This window comes from Xiphophorus couchianus, chromosome 18, assembly GCF_001444195.1.
Source record: "Xiphophorus couchianus chromosome 18, X_couchianus-1.0, whole genome shotgun sequence".
NCBI classification, from domain to species: Eukaryota; Metazoa; Chordata; class Actinopteri; order Cyprinodontiformes; family Poeciliidae; genus Xiphophorus; species Xiphophorus couchianus.
The window spans coordinates 1,109,425-1,137,015 of NC_040245.1; the positions used below are offsets into that span (position 1 = coordinate 1,109,425).

At 44.1% G+C, this 27,591-nt stretch overlaps 1 protein-coding gene across 1 annotated transcript in view; it reads right to left on the minus strand.

Moving 5' to 3' along the window:
- The window catches only part of col4a4 (collagen, type IV, alpha 4), a 39,186-nt gene that overhangs the window by 5,570 nt on the left and 6,025 nt on the right, over window positions 1-27,591 (minus strand). The window contains exons 4-41 of the mRNA XM_028045672.1: window positions 24,659-24,730; window positions 19,066-19,200; window positions 18,929-18,973; window positions 18,729-18,845; window positions 18,580-18,648; window positions 18,470-18,505; window positions 18,333-18,395; window positions 17,980-18,015; window positions 17,730-17,771; window positions 17,022-17,102; window positions 15,153-15,197; window positions 14,922-14,984; window positions 14,799-14,843; window positions 14,669-14,722; window positions 14,480-14,540; window positions 14,313-14,417; window positions 13,508-13,660; window positions 13,347-13,436; window positions 13,070-13,227; window positions 12,901-12,990; window positions 11,893-12,147; window positions 11,629-11,812; window positions 10,550-10,795; window positions 10,402-10,470; window positions 9,655-9,804; window positions 8,589-8,768; window positions 8,335-8,493; window positions 8,118-8,261; window positions 7,890-7,997; window positions 6,859-7,037; window positions 6,516-6,579; window positions 6,317-6,391; window positions 6,124-6,231; window positions 5,935-6,042; window positions 5,388-5,459; window positions 669-806; window positions 473-580; window positions 229-384 (exon numbers count right to left, since the gene is read on the minus strand). Coding sequence (XP_027901473.1) covers window positions 229-384; window positions 473-580; window positions 669-806; window positions 5,388-5,459; window positions 5,935-6,042; window positions 6,124-6,231; window positions 6,317-6,391; window positions 6,516-6,579; window positions 6,859-7,037; window positions 7,890-7,997; window positions 8,118-8,261; window positions 8,335-8,493; window positions 8,589-8,768; window positions 9,655-9,804; window positions 10,402-10,470; window positions 10,550-10,795; window positions 11,629-11,812; window positions 11,893-12,147; window positions 12,901-12,990; window positions 13,070-13,227; window positions 13,347-13,436; window positions 13,508-13,660; window positions 14,313-14,417; window positions 14,480-14,540; window positions 14,669-14,722; window positions 14,799-14,843; window positions 14,922-14,984; window positions 15,153-15,197; window positions 17,022-17,102; window positions 17,730-17,771; window positions 17,980-18,015; window positions 18,333-18,395; window positions 18,470-18,505; window positions 18,580-18,648; window positions 18,729-18,845; window positions 18,929-18,973; window positions 19,066-19,200; window positions 24,659-24,730 — 4,063 coding nt within the window. The remainder of the gene's footprint in view (window positions 1-228; window positions 385-472; window positions 581-668; window positions 807-5,387; window positions 5,460-5,934; window positions 6,043-6,123; window positions 6,232-6,316; window positions 6,392-6,515; window positions 6,580-6,858; window positions 7,038-7,889; window positions 7,998-8,117; window positions 8,262-8,334; window positions 8,494-8,588; window positions 8,769-9,654; window positions 9,805-10,401; window positions 10,471-10,549; window positions 10,796-11,628; window positions 11,813-11,892; window positions 12,148-12,900; window positions 12,991-13,069; window positions 13,228-13,346; window positions 13,437-13,507; window positions 13,661-14,312; window positions 14,418-14,479; window positions 14,541-14,668; window positions 14,723-14,798; window positions 14,844-14,921; window positions 14,985-15,152; window positions 15,198-17,021; window positions 17,103-17,729; window positions 17,772-17,979; window positions 18,016-18,332; window positions 18,396-18,469; window positions 18,506-18,579; window positions 18,649-18,728; window positions 18,846-18,928; window positions 18,974-19,065; window positions 19,201-24,658; window positions 24,731-27,591) is intronic.

Genomic DNA, 27,591 nt, shown 5'->3' on the forward strand with positions numbered 1-27,591 from the left:
AGGGCAGCATAGTGGAATCAGTCGTTTGTTGTCTGGAGATGTTGATTAGTCAACGTGAAAGTTCAACTTGATCCTCACAAAACAGACAAACTGAGAACCATCAGAATTTAACTTCACCTTAAAACCTGTGAAACCTCAGATTTCCCCCAGTTTTCTCTACAGTGTCTCCATTCAGCTTCATAAGAACCAGCACCAGAACCTCAGTGCTGACGGTGGAAGCAGTCTGACCTTTGGGCCCTTGGTTTCCAGGGTTGCCTGGCGGTCCGGGTGGCCCCTGATATCCATGGCGTCCTTTTGGCCCTGAGCACCCTGGATCACCGGTGTCTCCTTTGTCCCCACAGTTTGGTGTATTTGGACCAGGATCTCCCATTTCACCAGGACAACCTGCAAGGTCAGCGCCAGGTGAGTGTCGGATTAGATTCAGACTGAAATTCCTTCAAGAGGAAAAGTTAAAAGTCACGCTATCACTGACCTGGATCTCCATCTGGGCCCCTATCACCAGGATCCCCACATAGCCCTGGTTTTGGGTTTTTACAGTCGCCTCCAGGTGGACCTGGCGGTCCACTATCACCTGGAGGCCCTGTAAGACGAACACACAGGTGAACCGTTTACGGTCAGATTTGGTTTGACGCAGCATGAATTCATTTGTTTTACGAGTCGTTGCAGACCCTGGGGTCCCGTTGGGCCTTTCGGTCCTGGTGGGCCGTTCTTGGGTGGACAAGTGGGACCTGGTGGACCTGAAGGACCTGGAAGACCTTTAGGGCCTGGAGGGCCTTTTTCACTTTTACTGATGTCCGGACATACACCTGAGGATGACCAGCATTCAAAGGAAGTTATGAGAAACCACAGAAAGTCCAGTAGCTAAATGAGAGCATGACTTAAATAACAAGCAACCTGTAATAACATGCAGCCCAGTGGTAAACTGAGGCTTCTGTAATGTTAAGGTTAATAGAAATCTTACATAGTTCAAGACAGGACACAAATATATTAAAAGAAAACCTTCATTTACTATTGCATAGCATTGGTGACAGCTATGGATTTCATATTCTTGTTTCTGAAAGAAATACACTAGTATTTTCCTTTATTTTAATATTTAACAAATATAAAGGGTAAAAGTAGCTATTAAGTAATTTGCTTACTTAGTAATTAAAACTGTATTATTTGTAAATCGACTAAGAGAAGTATTAGTGTGACGTAAGATTCACTGTGTGTTTTATTTGGCTTTGCCCTTTGATTGGTCCCTGAGACAGTCCGTCCGGTCCGTGACTCGTGATTGGTTGAGAGGAGAGAAGGAGGGAGGAAGAAGGAGAGGAGAACCGTGATGGTGGCGACCGGAGGGAAGACGAGCGGACAAGAAGTGAAGAAATACAGACTCCAGGGAGAGAAAACCGGACAAAGCCGGACGGGAGAGGACGGAATTCAGGAGAAGTTGGAGGAGTTTGGTCGACGCGAGAGGAGACAGGCGGAAGTAGACGAGCTTTGAGCTGAGCTAAGTGAGCTAGCTAGCTTCTTCAGCCCCACGTTTCTGCTGCGTTCAAGGGAAGTCCGGAGAAGAGGACGAGCGAATTTCAACGCTCTCAATGTTTTTTCCTCTGGGATTTCAACTCCTCGCTTCTTTCTAACAGGCCTGCAACGTTTTTCCCAAAAGATTCACAAATGCACAGAACAAGCAGCTTCACCGGGTCACACAGCACATCTGGTGACACTATGCAAGAGAAAAAATGTACTGATTAATCCACAAAAATGTATATTGCAGTATACAGTATCTTTAAAAAAAATCTGAAGTAATGATTGTCTCAAATTCATATATAGGTATACTTAAACAAATCCAGTTTTGAGACTGAGATAATCCAGTGCAGATTACATGCTTGCTGATTAGACATGGCTTTCAAATATAAGCCATATCTAATCAATATTAGTCCATCAATATTGATCTGTCAATATTGATATTGACAGATTAATATGCTACACTTCAAAATAACAGTGCCGGTGCAGTCTTGTAAAAGTCTTTACCTTGTAATTTAGAATGTTGAAAGTTTTTTTTAAATACTATGAAATATAAACTGTAAAATATTCATATTTATTATGGATTGATGGTGGTTCTGGTTAGTGGGGTTAAACTAACACCCACCAGCGCAGCTCACATGTAAGGTTCGAGGTTATGTTCTGTTGTCTTGGTTACCATTAAAAATAACCGAGGCCGAATAGATTACATAAACAATGTATGAATTATCATCTACCAGGTTTCTGCATTTATATATATTTTTTTCTCAGTGTGAGCTGGCTGGTTATCTCAGACTCACCAGCTCCCCCTAGGAAAAAATTAAAGAAATGCACATCAAGGTGTATTTTGAAGATGGATACATATTTTAGCATATTCAGCTTTGTATGATAAGTTAAGAAAAAAATCACTCTTTGTTTCTCAAAAGTGTGAATTATTACATTGCTGTAATTTATTTAAGGGTCAGGACTTTATAACAATTCATAATATAGAAAGACTATTATTATGGTGTGGAGAACAGATTCTGTGGCGATAATTAAGGCCAGAGCTGCTACCTGGGTTTGGGGCAACAAACCCAGGCTGTTAAACAGTTACTTTAGACACAAGCCTGATGCTAATAGCATGCAGAAGCGCTAGCAGAGCTCGGTAGCACAACTTACTCACTTAGATCGCTAGCTTGTGATGATGGTTGCAAAGTTAAATCGATTAACATTAATAATGATAAACAGCTAAATACATCAGATAGATATTTCACTTGCCGCTTCCAGAAGCCAGGCTGAGGTCTAAACTGTTGGTGCGTCGTCATGGCTACGGCGCTGTTGGAATGGGATAATGTGATTGGCTGAAACATAGGTTACCCCAATGTGGGCCTTCGTTCATATGATTGGGTGAAACAAGGAAGCTATCTGATTTTTTGTTGATCATCCAATCAGATAGACCATTTATTAAAAAAAAGAGATTTGTGGATTGAGAGTGAGGGGAGTCTCAAAATTCACACACAAATGCAGCAAAACTCACAGGCCAGAAACAGCTGATAAATCAAGATATATTTATGTTTGCATCAAAAATACAAGTGTGGATCTCGTTCAGTGCATTTGTGAATCTTTTGCATTTGTGAATTATGAGACAGTTTTAGCTCCATATATTTGTTCTGCCTTTTGTAAAGAGGTTTATGTTCTTTAGATCTTATTGAAGGGTCTTTCAACTATAAAGTTACAGTGGTGACTAAATAGTTGGATTTCCTGTCACTTTAGTTTAATAAAGTTAGGCTGAATCATTTTGCCTAAAATTCTAATGTTTCTCTGGGTCATATTTGTCATAAACTTGGTCGTTGGTGCCGCACACTGATCGGGATACTGGATTGATATCGAACCCAAGTACCCTCCATTTTAGTTTTCTCGCATAGAATGGTTAAAGGTGCTACAAACAAACATTTAACAGGCCTGCTAGTTTCAGTTTGAGCTGCTCTGAATCAGACGTAGCTTCAGTGTGGAGCTTAGCCTGGCGCACTACAACATTCAGGTCCGTTTGGTTACTTTCTGCTAGGGGTTGAACGACTACATATTTTTTAAGGTCGACTACATCATGATAATAGTCGATGTCGACTAGTCGCGGTGACGTCATAGTGACGTAAGCGCAAAAACCCTTCACAGCTACTTGGAGGCTTTATTAGCTATTTTCACGGCAAATATTGCCGTGAAAATATTGCCCCCCCCCCCACACACACACACACACTCTCCCCTTCTCCTGCTTTTACTAAGTCTATTATGGAGATTCTTCGTGAGCAGCGGGGAAAAGTTTGTTGCACAAAGTCGGGTCTGACTTTTTTTTTCTAAACACCGGCTGATGCTGATGATCTCTGGATAGTTACTATAGGAGTCAAACTATCACACTGACTACATGGTGCTTTTGGAACATCACAAGCCAAACTTGTTATGAACGGATCCCGTTTGGTTACAGCTGAATTCAACGAAACCACCTGCTTCTCCTCCGCCCGATGCGCGGCAGGAAGCTCTGCTGACTCAGAGCTTAAGATATTTTCTAGTCAACGTCAACATGATAAAAGTCGAGTCGATGTCGAGTTGACTAGTCCTTGTGACGTCATAGCAACGCAAGACGCAAAGCTTTGGAGTAACGTACAGGCTTTATTACCCGTTTTCACGGAAAAGCTAGTTCGAGCTAGGTTCGAAAAACTGTAGCAAATCTCTAAATCCTTCTCTGTGGACAGCAGCTAGAGGTCTCATGTCTTTGACAATGAAATTCACAAGCAAATTTGTGATTTGCTGCCGCCGGTGTCCTGTCACAGCTGGGCGTTTCATGAATGAAGTTACTGACAACTGACTGGATCGAGCCGGTTGTTCAGGAGCTAGCATTAGCATTAGCGGATGCCTTTTCAAATGACTGTGCATCGCGGTCGTACTTTTGTTGTACTTCAGCACAGCTTTGCAGATTTTGCATGTTACGGTAGTTAAACCAGAAGAGTCATCTTTAGTGAAATATTTCCACACTGTTGACGAATTTCTACCTGTTTGACAAGATGCGGGCTTGTCCTCGATCTGTTTTGAAGACGCCATTTTGTAGCCAGTGTTCTGTCAGATCTGCTGTCAGAGTGTCATACACTTCTGACAGCAGATCTGATGACACTTCTAAGGACGAAGTGTCATTCTTAGCACGAACTCACGGCTATATATATGTCAGACAAGTATACACTGTCATTACCAACTACAGGCTTTTATTTAATCAGCAACATAACATCATAATGTATTAGTTAGATCGTCGTGACAAAGACACTCGCGAGCCGGCTAAGTGACATCCTTAGCGGGAAGGGGGCGAGTTTTAGACGGCTCGTGTTTTGTAGTGGACTGCAGCTGCAACTCCATCTCCTTTTAAAAACACTGTAAAACCACATATATGCATCCATCTACATATCATTTAAACTAATGTATTAACTTATTTTTCTTGTGTCTTGTGACGTATACTGTGCTGTCAGATCAGCACAGGCTGTCACCACCGGCAATCACATGACTGCGACTAGTCGACATGAAATGTAAAAACTCGCGAGACGTCCTAGAGTCGACTAGTCGACTAGTCGACTAATTGGTTCAACCCCTACTTTCTGCTGGTTTTTAAAAGGCTTTACTACCAACACAACATCCAGCAAAATAGAACAATAAAAACACATCAGGATAATCCTTTACAGTGGTTAGCACTGCTAACTGAAGAGCTAACTGTGCAAATCATGATGATCTAACCATACATTAGTTCAGCTAACGCTAAAGCGCTAGTGTTCAGTTGAACTATAGTCAAATGAAAGTTTACAAAATGGCCAACTAAAATTTATTTTTCTACGTTTTCCTTCTTAAAATGTGTCCAGTGTTCCTCACACCTTTGGACCCCATGGCACCTGCCTGTCCACTCAGTCCGTCTAACCCATGAAGCCCTGGTGGCCCCGGAGCTCCTGAAGAAACAAAAATAAATTATTTAAAAAAGAAAACCAAACTGTGGCATCCATTTTTGTTTGGCCTTGGTGTGCCTCAGGGCTCTGTGCTTGGCCCACTGCTGATATTTTGCCTTCAGAACTCTGGTTGATACGAGCCAAATGGATTATTCTCACATAAATTAACTTTTTGTGAAAAAAATAATCTAGAGGGTCTGAAAAGGCCCTAATATGGCGACAAAGTCCTGAAGTTGGCTACACCTTGTTTATCCCAACAATTAGTCCCCAATCTCTTGGCTCCGCCAACTTTGGAATTTTTCAGCATTCGTCTGAGGGCCGAGTTTTGCTTTCACCGGATGGTTAGACTCACTGAGGCCTGGAGTTGGACTTTGTGGTTCCAACATTTTAAAGTCTTTAATCGTGGGAACTATCATCACTAAAAACAGCATCGATGTATTTTCATAACTTTATGTTTTCTTCTTTGAAAGGTTTTGACCTCTGTTTCCTGGGTTACCATCCCTCCCCGGGGGACCGTCCACTCCATCTCGACCAGGAGGCCCTCGAAGCCCATGGTAACCTCTGGGCCCTGGAGGACCAGCCACACCTAACGGAGACAACATCTCTGAGTCACCATGATCCCAGGTCTTCCTCCACTTCCATCACAGATTTAGGAAGGTCTTTGTACCTGGTTCACCAGGGCATCCTCGTAATCCTTTGTGTCCCTTGCATCCTCTCTGTCCTTGTGGCCCACAGAGGCCTTTGTGCCCACAATCTCCAGGAGGACCACAAGGGCCTGAGAGGCAACAAGCAGATCATTAATGAAATAGGTTTTTTTCTGTTTTCCTAAAGAACCAAACCATTTTAAAATAGATTGTCACCATCAGGGCCTCGGTTCCCAGGATGGCCCTTATCTCCAGGTGGACCAGGACCACCAAGGGCGTCTCCTTTATCACCTGAAACGCAGAAAATCGTGTTAAAACCAACCAATGTTGCTTAATTATGCAGGAGGAATAAAAAATAATCTCTGGTAAACTGAAGTAAGACTTTCTGAGTCATGGCGATGTAGTCAGCAGGTACCTCTAGGTCCACGACATCCTGGACTCCCAGGTCTCCCAGGGGGTCCCTGACATCCTGAGTCGCCCTGTAGCAACAACCAGAGGTCATTATGTTTTCTGACCATCAGACAGTTTTTATTTATGAACAAAACACAACAACATCTGTTTGCCTCTCCTGGGGCCTCTGGCAGGATCCTGAACTCCCTGATGGACATCTCTAACAACTGTTTCTTGTTTTATTCCAGCCACTATAACACCAATTGGACCTCAGACCTCTGTGTTCTGCCTGACCCAACAGAACTCTGACCCAACAGAACTCTCAGTCAGTGACGGTCTCAGTTCTAGCTCTAGAAAACTCATCTCACCAGTTCTCCATTCAGCCCAGGAAATCCGAAGTATCCTTGATGTCCTTTGGTTCCTGGAGGTCCGGGCGGGCCTTGCTTACCCTGGGGCCCTCGGGGTCCCTGAGGTCCCCTACAACCTGGGGGTCCATTGGGGCCCGGATACCCAGTATTCCCTGTGCATCCAGCCTCACCTTTGTTTCCTGTGGAAAAGACAAAGTTGATACTAAAGAGATCAGAGCAGAGGATGAGACCCACACCCAGAGCTGGATGGAAATCTGACCGTTGCCATCTGGTTTCCATGGAGATGGCACCAAGCTACTCAAGCTTTTAAGCATCAAGTTAGTGGATTTGTCATGCTGCTTACAGAATTGTATCAGAGGGAAGCGAACAGTTCTTAGAGTCATCTGAACTGAGTGACCTGCTGACGGTTTCAGTCTTTTTCCACTGGACCTGGACAGAGGGGTCCGTCTACAGCAGGGGTCTCCAACTGCAGTCCTTCAACTGTCCAACACAACTGAATCAAATGATTGAACTACCTGTCACCAAGTTTGGTAAAGGCCAGGTGACTGTAACGCTTGGGTTGTGTTTAAGGGAGGAGAGGAGGCGGCAACCTCGTCAGGACGGTCAAAAACTCACAACCACACTGGTACTGGGAATTCCCCAGTGTTGTCCTTTAATAAACTCTCTTCACCAACCTTACAAAGCCCGGTTGAACGGCTGCTATATTATCAGACATGAAAGTTGAGCAGCGTCCAAACAACCCGTAACATTACTAAAAAGTTTAGGAGTCTCGGTTCATGTGTCCGTCTATATCACGTTTCTCCCACGCTCTCTACAGAGAAGCCGTGGCGCATACTTCTGACATCATTAGAAATACTAGAGTATCTTAAAGAGACACTACACAATTACGGCTGTTACATGACGCTGCATCTAAATCTGCAGGACAGTAGATCTTGAGGACTAGAGTTGGACGTTTCTGTCCTCTGTTATCTAAGACGGAACCAGAGTTTGACCAACATGGAGACTTTCACAGAGTCTCCGGTTTCTCTCACCTCGTGGTCCGGAGAATCCGGGATCGCCGGGGCATCCTTGTGGTCCTCTTGGGCCCTTTTCAGGTCTGGGGATGAGTTCTCCTGGAGGACCAGCACAACCTTTGTGACCTGCAGGAGGACACAAGTTGTCCATAATCTGTAGCAGGTTAGCAAAAACTGCAATCTGGATGAGGAACATGATCCTGGTATTGTATGGTTTAACCGGTAGTACTATAACCACAGTAGTACCTTTTGGTCCCTTTGGGCCTGCACAACCCTGACCTCCATCTTGTCCTTTAGGCCCCCGCTCTCCGGGCTTGCCTGAGCCTCCAGGATTGCCCTTGTTTCCTGGAAAACCTGGCCTTCCTTCAAAGCCCTCCGGCCCAGTCAGACCTAAAGCAGGTTCTTAGTGAAGGACTTTGAACAGAAGAACATTCCTTCAGGCGTGTTTCTGGTAGGAACTCACCTTTCCCACCAGAGGGCCCCATTGAGCCAGTGTCCCCAACAGGGCCTTGGGGCCCCTTACATCCTTGTGTTCCTGGAGACCCCTGAACTCCAGGTTCTCCAATCTTGCCTTTTGGACCAATAGCTGAATGACCTTTATCCCCAACTTCACCTTTACAACCTAAAAAAATGAAGTTAGACTGATTGTTCAACACAGGAAATGACTAAAGCAAAACAAATAAAGGCGTCAAGAAAAAAAAAGAGGTAAACGATTACCGCGAGGGCCACGAGGTCCTTGAGGGCCACAAGGTCCCGGAGGGCCTGGAGGGCCCATGTTACCAGGCGTCCCTGCCTTACAATTGTCTGATGTGGACCCCGGAGGACCTGGTCGGCCAGGGGCCCCGGCATATCCTTTGTGTCCATTCGCTCCAGGGTAGCCAGAAGGCCCCTGGGGACCTGTGGGAACACACTCAAGTCTTCATCTCTTCTAGACCTTCAACCTTCCACTGTGATTCATACTGCGTGTTGTTGCAGACCACAGCATTTTGGGTGTGGTGAAAGAATTCACTGGATTTCCGGCATTTGCAGAGGTTAGGGGCCACAACCAGTCACAGCTGAACCCCATCAATACTGGAGATCTCCTCTAAAAATGCTTATACCACTAAATATAACTTAATATGCATTAATACACACAGGAAACCATCTTACACTTAGTGGAAGCTAACAACTAAGGACTTCCTTAGCTACACTCAAGGGCTCAGCCAGTCAGCAGCAAGGAAAATGAATGCTGCTCTGGGATTGGTTGCTTTACCAACGCCAACCAATAGCGTGTTAGGTAGCGCTGGGCCAGAGAATCTCAGGCTCTTTTGAATATTGTAGATATGCTCTATGAAAAAGTGTGAACTGGTGTTGGTCCTCTGTAGTTTTCTGTTTATCTTTAAACTAACAAACATTTGTGACTCTCCACTGCAAAACCAGGAACAAGTTGATAGAGAAGAAACAGAGAAAAAATCAAAACCATCAACTTCCGAGAAAATAATTTTAGTTTTTTTTTGCTTTAATTAAATTGGTTAAGTCATGAAGAAACCCTCCATGTTTTAAATCGCAGCTTCTGAAGTTTTCAAATGTGAACTTTGAGTTGAATTCAGTTTGTTTACAGAGTAAAAATGAACCAGCAAATAAAGAGCTGATTAACATGCCGCTTCTTATTGGCTCTTCTCATGCTATTGCTGTTGGTTTCAGCCAATAAGAGGCGAGTTTGATGAAAAAAAAACACGGTGACTTCACATCGCCACCACAATTCAGTTATGGTGCCGACCTCTGACCCAGATCCATGACTCACCTGGTGCTCCCTGGTTGCCCGGGGGGCCGAGGCGTCCTTTACGTCCTGGGGACCCCGGCGGTCCAGGCTGGCCTTCGGGCCCCTGGGGGCCACTCTGAATATTGCCTCTTGGTCCGGGGGACCCAGGGGGGCCCAGCAGCCCCGGACAACCTGGAGCACAGAGTTAGGTAAACTGTAAAACACTCAACAGTTTGACTTATTTATATTTCTGAAATGCTTCCAGATATTCAACACTGAAAAACACAAAAACTTACCAAGAACTTCTGGTTTAGATTCCAGTGCAAAGATTTTACTACACTTGGAATAAGACAATAATTACAAGTAACTATATACTTAATAAAAAAAAACGTTCTGATCCACTGGCTGATGATTTTAATTGTGTCTTATTATACGTGAAATAATCTGCTAGTGAAAAGTTATTTGTAAATTGGTTTTGTTTTATTTCAGGTGTACTAAACATTTGAACTGATCTTAATCTTTGTTTCACCAATCAGAAAACAGACTCAGTAGCTCCCCCACCTGGCTCAGGTAGACCCAAAATGGCTGACATGGTGAATTTTAGGGCAAAGCTTTTGTGGGCTCACCCTGGCTGTTTAGTATTTAATAAATTTAAAGTTGTCACTGTTCTGGAGGAGTCGGCTGATTCCCACCAGTCCAGATGTTTTTGAATCAGGAAAGTAGGAGTTTCTTTGGTAGATTCTGATCTTCCTTTACATCAGAAACTGTTCAGCTGATGCTAGATTTTACCTGGACTTCCATCATCACAATAACTGTCGGTTCCCTTTTCTCCAGGATCTCCAGCAGCTCCTGGAGGTCCTGCAGGGGCAGAAGAAGAAACATGGAGCCGTCGGCTCAGACAGGACAGGTGTGACACGCCTACCCAACGCCGCGGTACCTTGGTCCCCAGGCGGTCCTGGAGCGTAACACAGTCCCTGGTCCCCTTTAGGCCCATCCGGCCCTCGGAGGCCAGCGGTGCCATTAGCACCTGGAGGACCTGGGGCACCTGATGATGGAGGCAGGTGAGCAGGAAGCTGCACTAACAGGTGAAGATACGGGTGTTTCAGACGAGGCTTACCTGGTGGTCCACGGTGTCCCTTCGGCCCCTGACGGCCGGGATTCGAAAACCAGAGGCCATGGTCTCCTACCGGAGGAGAAACCAGAGAACTGGAGTCAAACAAAAGAAGGTGTGATCACACATAATCAAAAAGACGGAAAGAATCAAAAAGTAAATCCAAGAGAGAGACATTTTCTGAAGCAGAAAAAACGTTCGATCACCAGAGACTAGAAACGGCAATACTTGGTAAGATTTTGTGTTTTTTCAGTGATTACTGTATATTTGGAAAGACTTCATGTAAAACAATTGCAGTTTAATACACAATTATTTTCTCAGAATAAAATTCAATAAATATAACCTGCAGTCTCACTTATTGAACTTCTATTCTGCATTTTCATTTTCCAAGGTTGGAAAAGGTCATAGGTCACCTCAAATCAGATGCTTGCCTTTATGATTTGGTTGTCTTGGTTGCTACATGCAGCCCGGCTGCCGCTAGCAGCCATTTTGTTTGGTTTCAAGAACTGAGCTGATCTGGTGGAAGTGAAGGCGGTGGATGCAGAATAACTTATTTTATGTTTTATTTCTTTATTGTTATTAATATTATTATAACGATGTAAACAAAGGCATTAATAGGTGAGCAGACAGGAGATGTTATTAAAGAACGTGTTTGATCTGGAACAAATTAAATAAACAGAAAAACCAAGGCAGTGAGGCTGAAATGTCCCGACGTTATCACTCTGTCATACAGACTGGGGACAGGACAACTGGGAGAACTGGGAGAACTGGGACCTGAAGTGAAGTCAGAGTAAATTGATTTGTATTCAGAGCAAAGCGCTTTCTGAATCTGGTGCAGAAAAACAGAAAATGTTGTGAAATAATTTCACTACAGTCATTTTATCTGACTTCACCAACAGCTTTACCTGGATCTCCCTTCAGTCCAGGCGGTCCAGGAAATCCATCAGGTCCCGGGTTCCCAGGGGTCCCGCGCTCTCCACGGGGCCCCGCCACGCTGACTCCAGGGGGCCCCGACCGTCCTGGGAATCCATTCGGTCCCTGGGGTCCAGGGAAGCCTTTGTCTCCAGGGAAACCAGGGACACTGTCCCCCTAAACCCAAACACAACCAGGAGAGAGGTTCGGTTCTGCTCTGGTCCGGTTTGCTCCCTGACTCCGCCCCTATGGCTGACCTTAAGTCCCGGGTCTCCAGGTGGTCCTGGGCGCCCCGGGGGTCCGACTGTCCCCCAGGTTCCTTGGGCCCCTTCAGGGCCCCCTTTGCCCTTTTCTCCCTTTTCACCTGGAAACAAAATCAGAATGAGAATCTGAAACATGAAAACAAGATTCATTCGTTCATCGCACTGCAAAAATGCTTTTGGTCCAGTTTCCAGTGTAAATGTCTTGATAAACTTGAAATAAGACAAAACTAACAGAAGTAACATTTCAGAAACTTGTTTTTAGTAATTAAAGATTTAATATTAATGAAAAAGTATTAGTTTCACTCTGTGATTATGTCACTAATAATATGGGAAAAATCTGAAAGTGGAATTAGAACTGGGTTGCTAGGCAACATCTGGGCTTGGCCGGGGTTGCTAGGCAACGGCGCAGGGCTTGTTGATTGTGAAGTAAGTGAAAACATCTGCTGGTGGAATCAGAACTTTTTCAGAACTGCTGCTGCTTCTTGCTGACGGTGATTTGTTTTTCCGTTTTCTTTTCTTCCACTGGAAACTAAACCAGATTTTGTGTTTTTGCGGGTGAGAAGAAGTGGGCAGATTGATCCACATATTGATCTGAAGTCAGGATCGGACCAATAACGCTGTCATGGGTTCAGTCATTAAGTTTCAGATTTCATCTTGAAATTTCATTTGATTTTTGCCATATTTTCTCAGCTCTTCTTGAAAATGATTTATTGATCATTTTTTGCACTTTGCAGTTTTTTTGGTTCCTTATTGTTTCTGTTTGTCATGTTAACATGTTATTAAAGTATTTTATAGACATTAAACTTTCTTTCTTGAACAAAATAATTCAAAGAAAATTTTTAAAAATCACCTAAAGGTCAGAGGTTTGTTGATATATCAAACTTAAATAAACGTAAACATCTACAGCAGTAAGCAGAGGGAAACAGGAAGTTCAGAGACTGCTGCTGTTCCTCACATTCTCTTAATTTGCTTTAATTTAATTGGTCATGAACTGGAAGAAACTGTAAATGTGATGAACTCGCCTTTCAAGCCGGCCACAGTGAAACCTTTTTGTCCTGTCTGGCCGTTGGGCCCCCTGAAGCCCCTCGGTCCCTGCAGGAAAAACATAAACCTGCTGCTTCATTCGGAACTTACCTGAGATTTCCTCCCATGTTTTTGTTTAGAAACTCACCTGGGCCCCTTTCGCTCCTGGGTCTCCAGAGTAACCCATCTCTCCTTTGGGGCCTGGGGGTCCGCGCTGCCCTATTGACCCTGGGAGCCCGTTAGCCCCTGGAAGCCCTGGAGGGCCCTTCAGGTCAGTAGATTTGCATAGACATTCACCAGGATCACCTGAAACACGACGGCTGAACATGAAGTCAGAGCTAATCTGCCACTTATTGGTTCCTCACAGGAACTTGTTTTCCTTTCATTTCAGACGCGTTTTAAAAAATCAAACGATCATCACTGACCTCTAAAGCCATCATCACCTCTCGGTCCTGGAAAGCCCCCATCACCTGGCTCTCCCATGCCTCCTTTGTCTCCTTTAAGACAGACCGTTCCTGCAGAGACGGAGACCAAACATGGAGGACTGACCGCTGGGAGCCGCAGGGACCAGAAGCCGATGTGGTACCTGGGAGGCCCTGCTGTCCCTTCGGCCCTCGCTGTCCCCGCTGTCCTGGTTTTCCAGGTTCTCCGTGTGCCACTTCGTCCGTAGTCTGACCCGGATCTCCTCTCTCCCCTTTGTACCCAGGTTGGCCCTTCGGACCATCAAAACCTTTAAGTCCTGAAACACAGAGATGACCCTGAAAATGGACCTAAGACATGAAACTCATCCCACCTGAATCTGAACAAGTTCATGGTAAGACATTTAGCTAGCGGGATATTTGTCTTGCTAGCTAAATGTTTAACTTAGTGGTTAAATATTTAGTCTGTAAGCAAAATATTAGTTTGCAAACTAAATATTTAGCTTTCTAATTTAATATTTATTTTGGAGATAAACATTTAGCTGGTAATCTAAACGTTTAGCTTCAAATTGAAGAATTTGTTAATTACATATTTACTTTGGACCTAAATACTTAGTTGGTCAAACGTTTAGTTTGAAATTGTGACTAGCAGCTACAAATGAATTAATATAATTTTGAAAGGCCATTTTTTCTCTTGTTAAAGAACCAAAATTATTGCTGATCATTTTGACTAACTTTATTATTAACAGCCTTTTTGTTTATATTCATCACATCCTGAATATTTACTGTAACTAACACCAACACTGTCCTGCTACCTTCAGTCCTCCTCGCCCTCAAAGTGACATTGATTTGACTAGACCACCATCATCCCTCTTTATGACATCACCCTACAATGATTGGTTCTGATAGTTGATTGGATGCTTTTCTATTGATAATCAGCTTTGATGTTTAATGTTAAATGATTTTACTAACCTGGTGTTGATGATCCTGGGAATCCTGGGGGACCAAGCGTTCCCATTGGCCCCATGTCGCCAGGAGGGCCCCTCTTCCCGGGGAACCCAGGGTCCCCGGCCTCGCCTGGAAGACAGGATGTTGAGAAACCAAACCGACCGATGGCTGATTGGTGTATTGATCCGTACCTATGTGAGTGATATCATCGATCAGAGGGGGGCCTTCGGGACCCGGATCACCAGCAAAGCCCTGGAAACAAAGAGTCATATCACAACAAAGGGCTTAAATAATACGTCCTTTAAATCTGCCCTGTCTCTTCCAGAATAAAGACTTTAACTGGACTCAGTTTCAGAACCTGGGTCGCAAACCCAACTGACCTTAAAACCTTCTTGACCTATCAGTCCTGGGAGGCCCTGGCTCCCTTCCATCCCCTGAAAACCCAAAAACACCTTTAATTAACCCGACCCGGAACCATCAGACTGGACCAGTGTTTCTGCTCTGACTCACCCGGGGGCCTTTCCGTCCGGACGGGCCGGGTCGACCAGAATCCCCCTGGAAGAAAAACCAAACTCATGCAGCAACCGCAGCGGGCTAAACTTCTGGAACGGATCGAAGTCGAAGGAAACGTACTCTGGCTCCTGGAAATCCAACGATCCCCACCTCTCCTTTGATCCCAGGCGGCGCATCCCGACTCTGAAACCAGAACAGAACTTCCTCATCACGGCCCACACCAGTGGTCCCTACAGGATCCAAAATGACTCTTATTCTGGGATATTTAGCTTCATTAACATCAGAATGACATCATTTATTCAAACATGGAATAAATAAACAGTCAGCAGGTTAATAAATATTCTACCTTACCTGGAGTCCCTGAACGCCACGCTGTCCTGGTTTCCCTGAAGATCCCTGAGAGAAACAACCAGACCTGATTTAGGACAACCTTAAAAAATGTCCAAACCTTTTTATACTGGATAAAACAAACAAAACAAATCCCAGAGCAAAGGTTCAATAATCAGACAGAAAATCTGCTTCAGCTTCTATTTAGCAACATTTTTAAAGTACAGATCAGCTTCTCTTTGCCCACTGGGCGTTAATTTCTGCTTCTGAACGATCTGATTGGATTCTGGAAAGACTACTGTTGTGTGCAAGTTGTGCTAAAAGGAGTTAGCCTAACAGCGAAGCTATGCTAGCCTAAAACAGCACCTCAATGCTAACATGTAGCAGCTAGCGCTAATGTTAGCATCCACATTTCTAAAGAAGCTCCATGAAAGATCAGGACTTCCTGAAACTCTTTGCTCCAATCTGATGGATGAAGATTAGAAACTTTCTTTGTTGCTGAGCTCAAACGGCTATTTACATTCACCGGCCACTTTATTAGGTACACCTTGCTAGTACCAGGTTGGACTCTCTTCAGAACTGCCTTAATTCTCGGTGGCAGAGATTCAACAAAGTACTGGAAACATTCCCCAGAGAGTCTGGTCCATATTGACATGATGGCATCACACAGTTGCTGCAGATTTGTCGGCTTCACATCCATGATGCGAATCTCCCGTTCCACCACATCCCAAAGGTTTCTATTGAGATCTGGTGACTGTGAAGGCCATTCGAGTTCAGTGAACTCATTGTTCAAGAAACCAGTCTGAGATGAAACCAGTCTGAGATGATTGGCGAGTTATCCTGCTGGAATAACAGTGTACCATCAGAAGATGGTACACTGTGGTCATAAAGTGATGGACGTGATCAGCAACAGTAGAGCATCGTGGCGTTGACACGGTGCTCAGTGGGCCAGGAAAATATCCCCCACACCACCACCAGCCTGAACCGTTGATACTAGACAGGATGGATCCAGGCTTTCATGTTGTTGACGCCAAATTCTGACCCGACCATCCGAATGTCGCAGCAGAAATCGAGACTCATCAGACCAGCGTTTTTCCAATCTTGAGCCTGTCAGTTTCCTGCTGCTACCTGACAGGCGTTGCAGGAGGGCAGCGGCAGTCTTCTGGGTTCGATGTGTTGTGCGTTCAGAGATGCTCTTCTGCAGACCTCGGTTGTAATGGGTGGTTCTATAAGCTCAAACCAGTCCATTCTTCTCTGACCTCAACAAGACATTTATGCACACAGAACTGCCGCTCACTGGATACTGTCTTTTTCGGACCGTTCTCTGTGAACCCTAGAGGTGGTTGTGGGTGATAATCCCAGTAGATCAGCAGTTTCTGAAATACTCAGACCAGCCCGTCTGGTTCAGAGTCACTTTAACCTCCTTTCTTCTCCGTTCTGATGTTCAATTTGAACTGCAGCGGATCGTCTCGGTCGTGTCTACATGAAGGAACGCAGCGAGTTGCTGTCATGTGATTGGCTGATTCAACATTTGCGTTAATGAGCAGCTGGACGGGTGTACCTAATAAAGTGGCCGGTGAGTGTAGTCAATCATTTAGCAGCAAAAATGTTAAATGTTGCTGATTAAAATATGATTAATTAATTTCAGACCCTGGAATTAACTCAATAATTTTTTTATCACATCCGACCATTAAAGAGAAACTCAATGAAAATCCAGCAATAGGAAGTTTAACTAGAACTGAGACTCCAGTTTTCTAACCTGACACGGGAACCCGACGATGAGAACAAAATATTTAAAACATTAGAAATATTTATATATAAAAATATACTGAATATTTAAAACCAACAGAAACACAAGAAAATAAAGCAAAGGAAGACTAAATGTCCTCTGACCTTCTCCCCTTTGATGTACAAGTCCTCTGGAACGTCAATGTACTCGAAGGGCCCTGGAGGCCCCTGGGGGCCCTGGTCTCCCTGTGGATCACACAGGAAAGGGAAAAAGTTTGGTTAATGCAGGTCACAAGACCAAAGAGCTGCAGCAGAGCTCAGCTGGCTCCCAGTAAAGAGCCACAGTGATGTAATGCACTGACTGACCTACAGGGGGCATTACAAGGCCTGAGGAAGGTCGGCCATGTTCATGTCCTCAACATGTTATTCTGTGAGTAACTGAGGGGCCCAGACAGTAAGGGCCGGGTCAAAGGGGGCGTGGCCAGAAGAATGGATGTTAATGATGGGGCGTGGCCAATGATAAATATTTAATTGGGTGATCAGACTGACATGGTTTTTGGGGGGGCGTGGCCAAAGGGGGCGTGGTCAATGGTAGATGGACTGAATATGTCTGGAGCTGCTGCAGTCATTTTGACTGCCTGAAGCAGGTGAGAGTCTTCAGGGGCACATTGACCTGTGGCAGGAGGAAATCGAACCTTCAACCTTCTGACTGCAAGACAACAACTTTACCTGCTGAGCCACAGTCAGAAGAGTGGAGTAAGAGGGCTGTGATGTGAAGGGGGCGTGGCCAGTGTGATGTCATATTTCTGGGGCGTGGTCTGGTGGATGAACCACTAGGTGGCGCTACATTAACTCTGTAAACAGTCTCTGTACCTTCTCTCCTTTCGGTCCCGGCAGTAATCGACCTTTTTGACCCTAAAACAAAAACATAAGCCGACATCAGAACATCCAGCTGGAGAGATAATCGATCGATAATCAATAACTGACTGGAGGACAGAGAGCTGTAAACAGTTTTACTGCTTCAAAATCACAATAAAAAGATAATATAAACTGTAAAAGGAGTTAAAACTGCTGTAGATCCTAAAATGATCAAATGAATTAAAGCTGCCAGGTTGTGACTCACAGGCGGGCCCCTGGGTCCAGGGGAACCAGGAGAGCCCTGAGGAGACAAATACACATCAGTTTAAACATTCATTTACTCCCCAGGGAACCAAACTAAAATTCACTGAATTGATCCAAACTGTGTTGAACTGAACTACGAGTCAAACTGAACAGAAGTGAACTACAATTGTGTTGAAATTCACTTTTTGTAATGAACAAAAAAATATCTGAACTGAAATCAACTGAAGGTATTTCATTAAAAGTTAATAAAACGTACCTGAATGGAAATAAATTGATTTAAGGTGGACTGAACGGAATTACATGTTTCCAACTGAGTTTAGCTGCAGTGAGCTGAAATGAAGTGGAGTGACTCACAGCGGGTCCATCTGATCCGGTTGGCCCCGCGGGTCCGGTCGGTCCCGGCAGACCATCTTCCCCCTGCAGGCAGAGACAGAAACCTGAAGCAGAAGCAGAACAATGTGACGCACTCGGCTGCTTTCAGGCCAACTCACCGGCAGACCCAGCAGTCCGCTGGGCCCGGCGTCGCCCTGTTGGACCCAAACACTGCGGTCAGGCGGGCTGAACGTACCAGAACATGATGCTGCAGGTCAGCTGTACTTACAGGAGCTCCGGGGTACTGGATGAAGTTGGCCGATGGCTCTCCTTTAAGTCCCTTCGGACCGGTAAAACCCTGCAAAGGATCTCGCAGGATGTGAGATTCTTTCACCTCCACATGGCGTCAAATAGTGACAATCAGCCAATGCTTTTTACCGGTTCTCCGTTAGGGCCTTGTTCTCCTGGAAGCCCCGGATACCCCTGATTTCCTCTGGTTCCGTTGCATCCGTCCAGACCTGGATGACCAGGCCCTCCAGCCGGGCCGGGGAGGCCCTGAACAAACACCAACCAAAAGAAGCTGAAGGATTCTGCGCTCCAGCGGCTGTGGGATGTCGACAGGAGGCGAAGACTCTTACCGGGACTCCGTCCAAACCCGGAAAACCCTGCAGACCGATGGGGCCCTGAACCCACAGAAACAGACGTTCACCATGTTGGACTTCAGGAATGTTATTTAGGTTTTCTGCTTTTACAGTTAGAACGGTTGTTTACTCACAGCATCTCCTTTTACCCCATGACCTCCCATCGGCCCCTCGGCTCCTCTACCGCCCTTCTGCCCTGGAAGTCCCTGTCCGCCCGGGAAGCCTGCAGGCCCCCGAGGCCCCTGCGGACCAAGAGGACCTGGGAAACCCTGCAGAACATAAAACTATTAGAAGCTTCAGCGCCTGATACAACACAGTGACCCATCACCAAGCAAAACGTTGAACATCCTAAACCAGCGGCCTCCAGCCCCTGTCCTGGAGAGTTACCGTCCAGCCGGTTTTAGATGCAACCTTGCTCCTACTTCCTACAAGACAAATTCCTTCATTTCCCATAATTCCACGCAGCTGAGTAAGAATCAGTTCCTAATTCTTACCCATTCCAAGCCATTTCCTCCCATGTATTTTTCATTCTTTGAAAGTCCTTACGTTCCCCTCAGTAATCTGTCCTACAAGTATTGATATTTTCTAATCTCGTCCTTCAGACTCTCATCATTTCGGTGTCGCATACAGAACAGACCGATGTGAACGTTTACTGTGGGACATTTGAAATGACGCGTCTGGCAGACAACGGATTTAAACATCTGACAGAACAATGAAACCAACAGAACCTGGTCCACAACTAAAAACATTCAATTTGGTGCCAAGAAATTATGTTGGAGCCAAAACTGACCCAACCGGGACGGAAAGCCAGAACATGAACCCACATTTCAACTGCGATCAGCTGGTTCTGTTCACAGACAGAACCAGCAGAGTCCAGTGAGCCAAACCTGCAATGACATCATCTGACCACATGGGGGCAGTGTCACACAAATCAAACCAAATACAAACTGAGAACAGCAGCTCAGCTCAGACGTTAACCTGCAGAACTGAGATCAAAATAAAATCTCAAATAAAAATATGTCAATAAAAACATATTTAATGATAAAAAATTTGAATTTCGAATCAAATTCAGCACAGCTGGTTAGACTGAGCAGTTTTCTCACAATAATACATACAGGATTATTATTCTGTAAAATTGATAGAAATTAAACTAAAATTAACAAACAGACTGCAGTTTCTCATAAAATATATATATATATATATATATATATATATATATATATATATATTATGGTAGAAAGAGAAAGGATAAGCTATTATTTATTAAAATGATGCAAACTAAAACCATTTTTCCCTTTATGTGAGACACATTTATAGATATTTTCTGAATCATTTTAATCCCCAAATCAAGGCATGTTGTTGAACCTGCAGCAGAATTAAAGGCCAGAGGAAGTCCAGCTTTTTTCAAAACTGCATTAAATTAATCTAAAAATTCTACATGCAAATATTTCATTATGACAACGTGGAAAAAAGTTCAAACTTTTGCAAATTTATTAGACATAGAAAAATCACATTAATGTAAGTATGAAATTGTAAAAAGGCTGAAACATAATGAAATGTGGAAAAAATAAACACTATAAATAATTTTTATAATCAAATAAATGATCCAAAATGAGTAAAATGCTGTTGATTCTAGAAAACAAACTATATCTGAAAGGAAAATGCTTTAGATCCAGAGACTGATGAATGCAGGGAAGATGAAAACAAAGATGATTCTTTCTGATCCTAAAGAGATTGAAGTTTTATTTTGACTGAGTTCTGAGGAGATTTTCTTTCATCGCGTCCAAAAACCTCCAAGAAGAAACCAAACCCAAACAAGAGCTCAGCAGCTCCACTTTCTGGACAGAGGGACCAAACATTTAATTTTTCATGTCATTCAGTGTTTTTGAGGCAGGCTTGTAAATATGTTTGTCCTGAAAGTAGCAGCCATGTCCCGGTTTGATCTCTGCAGCTGAACCTCCATGAGGCTGTGGGCGTTTTAACACCTTCACTTTCCCTCCTATTTGCTGGAAGTGAGATTATTCTGAGCACATATATCTATGTAAGCAAACAATAACTTGTGGTGTTTGTGTTTAAATCTCACAGGCGTTTGACTAAAACATCTCCGCTCTGGCTCGCCTGCTCCTCATGTATGGAAGGCCAAAAGGGCCAAAAGACACAGAACATTTGATGTGTCTTTCACACGTAAAGTTCGTTTTTTTATGTGCACACAACTGTTTTCACAGTGTAATGCCACAGACTTTTGGTTTGTGTCTAAACTGAGTTTTTATTGGATGAAAAAGATGAAATCACATCCAGCAAATCAAAATTTTAGGGCTGCAACTATTTTATCAATTATTATTTTAGTAAATTGATTATTCTATCAATTATTGTGAGAATTAATTGGATTTAAAAAAATTCTTGAGATCATGCAGATATTTTGTATAAGTCTTCTACAATGTTAGAAACACATTTAAAGATGCAAATAATTCAATTTCTTTCAAAAAAAAAAAATACAAAAAATGAGTCATTTAGTAACCGCCTCATACCAAAGGGTTAATCTGCAGCCAGAAACTGTAAAATGTTCTGCCATTTCTGCTGGACTGAACATCAATACAGGGTAGTTCTGATCTGGAGATTATTTTCTGGATTGTGTAATAAATGGATGCAAACGGCAGATTTTTTATTATTTTTTTACAGATTCTGAACCAGTTGAAGCCAAAACTGGCACGAAAAGAGTTCTGGGTAGATCAGAGAAAACCTTTTTTATCTTAAATGCAAAATGTGCACATACATATAGTTTATCTTAACTGCTGATTGGCAGATTAATCGATTATTAGTTGACTATTATTTCAATTATCGATTCAACACAAGCGTTTCGACTCTACAAAATACTTCCGCAAGTGGCAGAAATGCCAAAGCATTTGTGGCCGTTTTGAAAGTTTGCCTCATGGTTCTGCGGTTGGAGGTGAGAAGTTCAGGAGGAGCCGTGCAGCTCAGGGAGGAAGCAGGAATATCTGCTCGGTAATGAGGCTTCAAACGGAAAACAAAAACTACCATCATGAGCGTGTTGAGACCGAGTCGCAGAGGAGGTGAACCCGGGGAAACGGTTGACCTGAGCTGCCTACATTATTAATGCAACTCAATGTTCAGCAGAAGAGTCTGCTGCTATCGCCTGGATCAGGTGTTTACTGACCACAGGTCAGTTTACATCACAACACTGGGCTCAGCTACAGCTCCTCCACTGCTGGCTGCTTTTTCTTACCAGGAAAGACTTACCAGCGTCCAAAAGTAATTGCTGCACAATAAATCAAATATTCTATTTTTATATGAAAACGTTGAGAGCGGGAACCTTTGTTTGTGTGTTTCTGGTACGCCTGTAAATCTGACGCACAGCTGCGTCCGCTAACAGCAGAGATGAAGCGTCTTCACTTTTCCCTCTGAGGTTCACTTCTGCTTCTAAATGATCTGGTTGGAAAAGATTATTGTTGTGTTTAAGTTAAAAGGAGTTAGCCTATCAGTGAAGCTATGCTAGCATCTCAATGCTAAACATGCAGCAGCTAACGCTAATGTCAGCGTCCACAGTCCACATTTATGAAGAAGCTTCAGGAATGGTCAGAGAAACTCTGGAAAGATAAGCAGATAGAAAAACTCTTTTCTCCAGTCTGATGGCTGAAGAACCTGAATGTCCCGTTCAAAATGTCTTTTATGAGCTTTAAAAGCAGAAAATGTAAGTACGGAAAAAATCTCTTATTTTGAAAATTTCAGGAAGCCTCATTTTAAAAGGCGGAAATTGAAAAAGCAGCAGTGTGGCTTCAACTGAGTTTGGATGGATAAGGTTTTCAAAACAGAACCAAAGAAAATGCTGCAAATCCCTATGTTACCATGGTTACCACAGCAACCATTAACACCATCAGTTACGTTAGAGCCTCATCATGATGCTTCCACCATCATGCCTGACAGTGGGAGAAGCGTTTACTGATGCAGCTCGGTTCGTCTGACCAGAGATCCGAGGTGTGTGAAAGGGCTTTGAGCGGATGTCTGTGTTTGTGTGTCGGGGTGTGTGTGTGCGTGTGTGTATGTGTGCGTGTGTGTGATGGGATGTGACAGCTGTGATCTCTGCTAGTCCGCCCTCCTTTATCTGAAGTCATTTGGTTGTGAAATCACAGAGACAGACGTCAAATCACAAACCCCCCGCCTGTCTGCTGCCCCCAGCTGAACACACACACACACACACACACATGCGCACGCAGCGCCACCCTGAGCCACTCACAGTGGGTTGCTTAGGACCTGGATGTCCTGTTTTTGCTGTTGTTTACTTGTCAGCTGACAGCAGGAAGTGAACAGTCATGTGACGCTCTGTCTGTTGTCTCATTGGCTGCTGACTGTTCTTGTTTTCGGTACATTGTGGGGACGCCTGGTTCCACGCATCCTTATGTGGTCGTAGCAGGATGCAGGGCCACAAACCAAAATATGGAGAAAAAACTTCAGTATTTTTATTGAAACTGGAATAAATAAGATCCAGAAGACATGGAGTAAATATTTTATTTATTTCTCATAATTTTGATGGTTCTGAATATTTCATCCAATTTGGCTTCTCTCATCTTTCCCATGCTAATCTGCAATAGGTTCCCTATAAGGTTCTGGTCAGGCCTGTTTCCTGGCCCATCAAGCCCAGAACCTCTCTGGTCTTTAGACCAGATTCTGGTACCTCTTTGGGTCAGAACCAAGTCCTGCTGGAAATGAACTCAACATCTCCATGAATCTGGCCAGCAGAAGGAAAACTGAAGGACTCTAAAATGTTCTGGTCAATGGCTGGGCTGACTGTGGACCAGAACCAGAACCAGCTGGTGACCCAGATTATCACTGACTGAGAAAACATCAGATGCAGCACCTTGGTTCTGGTTTAGTCCCATCAGACTCTGAGACCTTGAGGTCCAGATAAAACTTTACTTTCATCTGGAGTTTGGACCTCTGAGCAACTGCCCGGTTCTGGTTCTGGTTCTCTCCTGTGTCCCAGGTTCTGGACCCGTCTGGGCATAGGGGTCGAGAGGTTCTGATTCCAGCCCAGTTCAGTCCGGTGAAGATCCCTCAGATTTTTGAACAGATTCTCCCTGTTCCTACCACACTTTTTCTGTCCACTCAACTTTCTATAAAATTGCTAAGAGTTTTTCACAATATTGTAATTTTCTGAGGAACTGATTTTTATGTTTTATTCTCTGTAAACGGGAATCATAAAAATGACAAGACAAAGTTTTGAAATGTTTCAATAATGTTTGTGTCACCAAAAATATTTAATTTCTTTGTGATATTTTAATCTTTTGAGCTGTAATTTTAAATCCAGGAGCCACTGGACACCAGTCAGAGAGGCAGAACAAAACCTTGTATACAGCCAGTCGGAGACAGCAGCCAGTTACCCAGTTAACCCAGCAGGTTTCTGAGGAAGGAAGCTGGAGTATCCAGAGAGACGCCACGCTCGTACGGAGACTCCAGGCTGCGATTTGAACCTGTAGTGAACCTGGAGCTACATGTTGTTAATTAAGTCCTCTGATGTGATGGAAGTGTGCGTGTGTGTGTGTGTTCAATCTGCTGTCCTCTAACTTAGCCCCTGGTTCCTGTCCGACTCTGCCGGTCCAGCAGCTGTGAGCCGCTCCGTGTTCCTGTTTTCCGAACTGCCAGTAAACGCGTCGCCGCTCCAGTAACTGGAATATAAAACGGACCGCTGTGATTGGCCGGATCAGGACTCACCCTGGCTCCTTTGGCAGGTAAACACTGGCAGGTGGTGCAGTCCCGCCCGCCACACGGCTCCATCAGGTCGCCCTGGAAACCAGGAGAGGACAGGAAGTCAAGATGATGAGGATTCAACATGATTCACGAATCTTTAACTTCTGCTTCGTTTTGTCTGGTTGTAGTTCAGGTTCTACTTCCTACACCATTAAATCCGGAAGAGTTTTGTCATTTCGTCTTGTTCTTCCTGCTGTCCTGTCTTATCGTGTCCAGCAGTGCAGCTTCGTTCCAGGTGGAGGTCAACCTGAAACGCGGCCCGCTTCTGTCATGCAGCAGGGCGGTGTGCAGAATGTGGTGATCCATGATGGAAAATTCATGGAAAACCAGAAGAAAACGTGGCCTAAAGACAACTGGAGAGCTGGATCGGGTCCAGAACTGGACCGGTTCCAGTCTGACCCACAGAGCAGGGATTCGATTGGGTCAGTAGGAAACTTCTCATTAAAGCAAAGTCACATGTGGAGTTCCCCAAGGTTCAATCCCAGGATGCCTCCTACTCAGCACCTGCATGCTGCCGCTAGCTTTGTTAGCATAACAATGACACACAGCTCAACGTTATGATGTCACCAGGTGACCTTTCACCCCATCCAAACACTGAACAGATGCTGAGAAACGGGAAATGTGTGGATATGCCAAAACTTTTTCCAGCTGAACAGAAACTGAAGTTATTAAAGAGGAACAATCTAGAGTTACAGATCTAGATTTATAGATCTAGAGTCAACGCACAGCTTCAGGTCTTCAGCTGGAAACCAGAGATCATTTCAAATTCAAATGTTTGAGGCTCTTATTGTGAAATTTTGCCCTGAATCTGCTAATCCACCTCCTTTGCTTTAGCCGCTCCTTTTAAAATCTCAGTTTTCTCTTTTGATCATTTCCTTTTTGCTATCTTTATTTATTTTACATTTATCCTGCTGTACTCAGTTAATTTATCTGTTTTTATTATTAGTAGCATATTTTCATATTAGGTAATAAACTGTATGTTTCGTCTACGTTTATTTTTGTATTCTTATAAATTTCTTATTATTTTGCTCTGTCTGTGTTAATCCCAGTTTTCCTGCGGTCTCCCTGCCACAGCTGTTCCTCATCATTTCTAATTATCTCCTCCGGTTCCCTTCTTGTTTCCCTTCCCTCAGTATTTAAGCTCCTGGTTTTTCATCGGTTCTTTGCTGGGTTCTGGTTCCTCTACCTGTAAGTTTCCTTCAACGCACCTGTTTTAAGTGACTCTCTGCACCTTGGCAGTTTGTTTTTGGTGAGTTTAAAAGCTCTGACTCGGTGCGAACACGTCGGGCAGGCAGCAGTTTGTCCTCATGTTTTCGTTCTGGTGTTTCTTGTTCCACAGGAAGAATGTAAACAACAAAAAAGATTTTCCCCGTTCTCTTAGGAAGCAGACAGCTGATGGTTTTTTGATCAGATCGGTCGTAGACAATCGCGCTCTATTTTTTCTAACTCTTTCAGCAAAAAAAATGGTGAATGAGGACAGATGTTCCTCTGATCCAAATCAACTGGCGGAGAAAGAACGGCAGCTCACGTGGGCCGTTTACAGACTAAACATATGACAGCACCGCTAGCTTCTGCTGAGGCTTTGATAAGACCGAGGCGGCTCTCTGGAGGAAAGTACAATCATTCAAAAGGTGAAAGAATTATAAATATGGACATAATAAAACCAGGTTTAAAGAGAAAACTAAACTAAGAGCGGCACAATGTGTAATACTCCGTTGTATTATAACAACTTCAATATTTGCAATAAAGGTTCTGCTGCAGTGAAGAGAGAATAAAGTTTGACAAAGTTTTGGTTATTGATACTTAAAATTCTTCAAGTAGTTAGATGTTTATATTCATGCTCTTATTTTGAAGTGTGGAAAGAAAGTATTGTTTCCTCTTATGTTCTCTTTTTTTGAAGAAACTTTATTGAGAGTTATTAAATATATGTACAAAATACACATAATTTGTTTTGAGAGACTCTTCATGTTTTTTCTTGTGACAACATGGCTGAATTTAGCACCTTATTGTAGCTTCCACTAAATGCCATATTGGTATAGCACGTTAGCATTAGCTTCTACTTATTTGTATGCGCATTTGCATTGTTTCCAGTAAATAACGTGAGTGTTGCACATTAGCATTAGCTTTCACTAAGCTAATGTTTATGATTGGTGTTTTAGTGTTAGCACAGCTGCCTTTTCTTAGCTAAACCTGTAGTTTGTACTCTTGCTAGCGCTGAATCTGGTTCCCTATAAGCCTAATACATCCAGACGTCCCTTCAGGGTCCGAGGGGCCGGGTGCTTATTTCCAGTGGTTCTTGGGCGAGAGGCGGGGTCCGCTCTGGATGGGTCCCCAGCCCGGCCCAGACCAGATAACTCAACAGTCGTGTTTTCAGACTGCGGGAGGAAGCCGGAGTACCGGGTGAGAACCCAGAACCTTCTCACTGCAGGGCAGCGATGGACGGTTTGTCTCGGAGCGATAGGATCATAGGACTTTTCCATCCAAAGGTCTCCTGTAGCTGTTCTGACTGAACCCAACGTTCTGGCCCACAGAGTCCGTCTCAAGCGTGACTTTCTGTCCCGATTCCTGCTTGTAATAAAACAACATCAGACAGAGAGGAGCTAATCTGGGCTGTCCCTGCTCACATGTCCCACACTCACTGTCCCTGTTGATGTCCTGACTATGTTTTCTTTTTCTCTGTGGGCCCCAGACGGTGAGTTTCCTCGCATGCAGCAGTGTTTGTGTAGCAGCCGCATTCCTGCAGCGTTGTGTAAACGAGGTTATCAGTGAGGCATGGTTATTGGCAGGAATGCTATCGCTTTATCTGCTGTCATGACTTTGTTCAGAGAACACCATCCTCCCTCCACCCAGTCATCCTCCATCACCGCTCTAATGTCCCGACTGCGCCCCGATCTGGG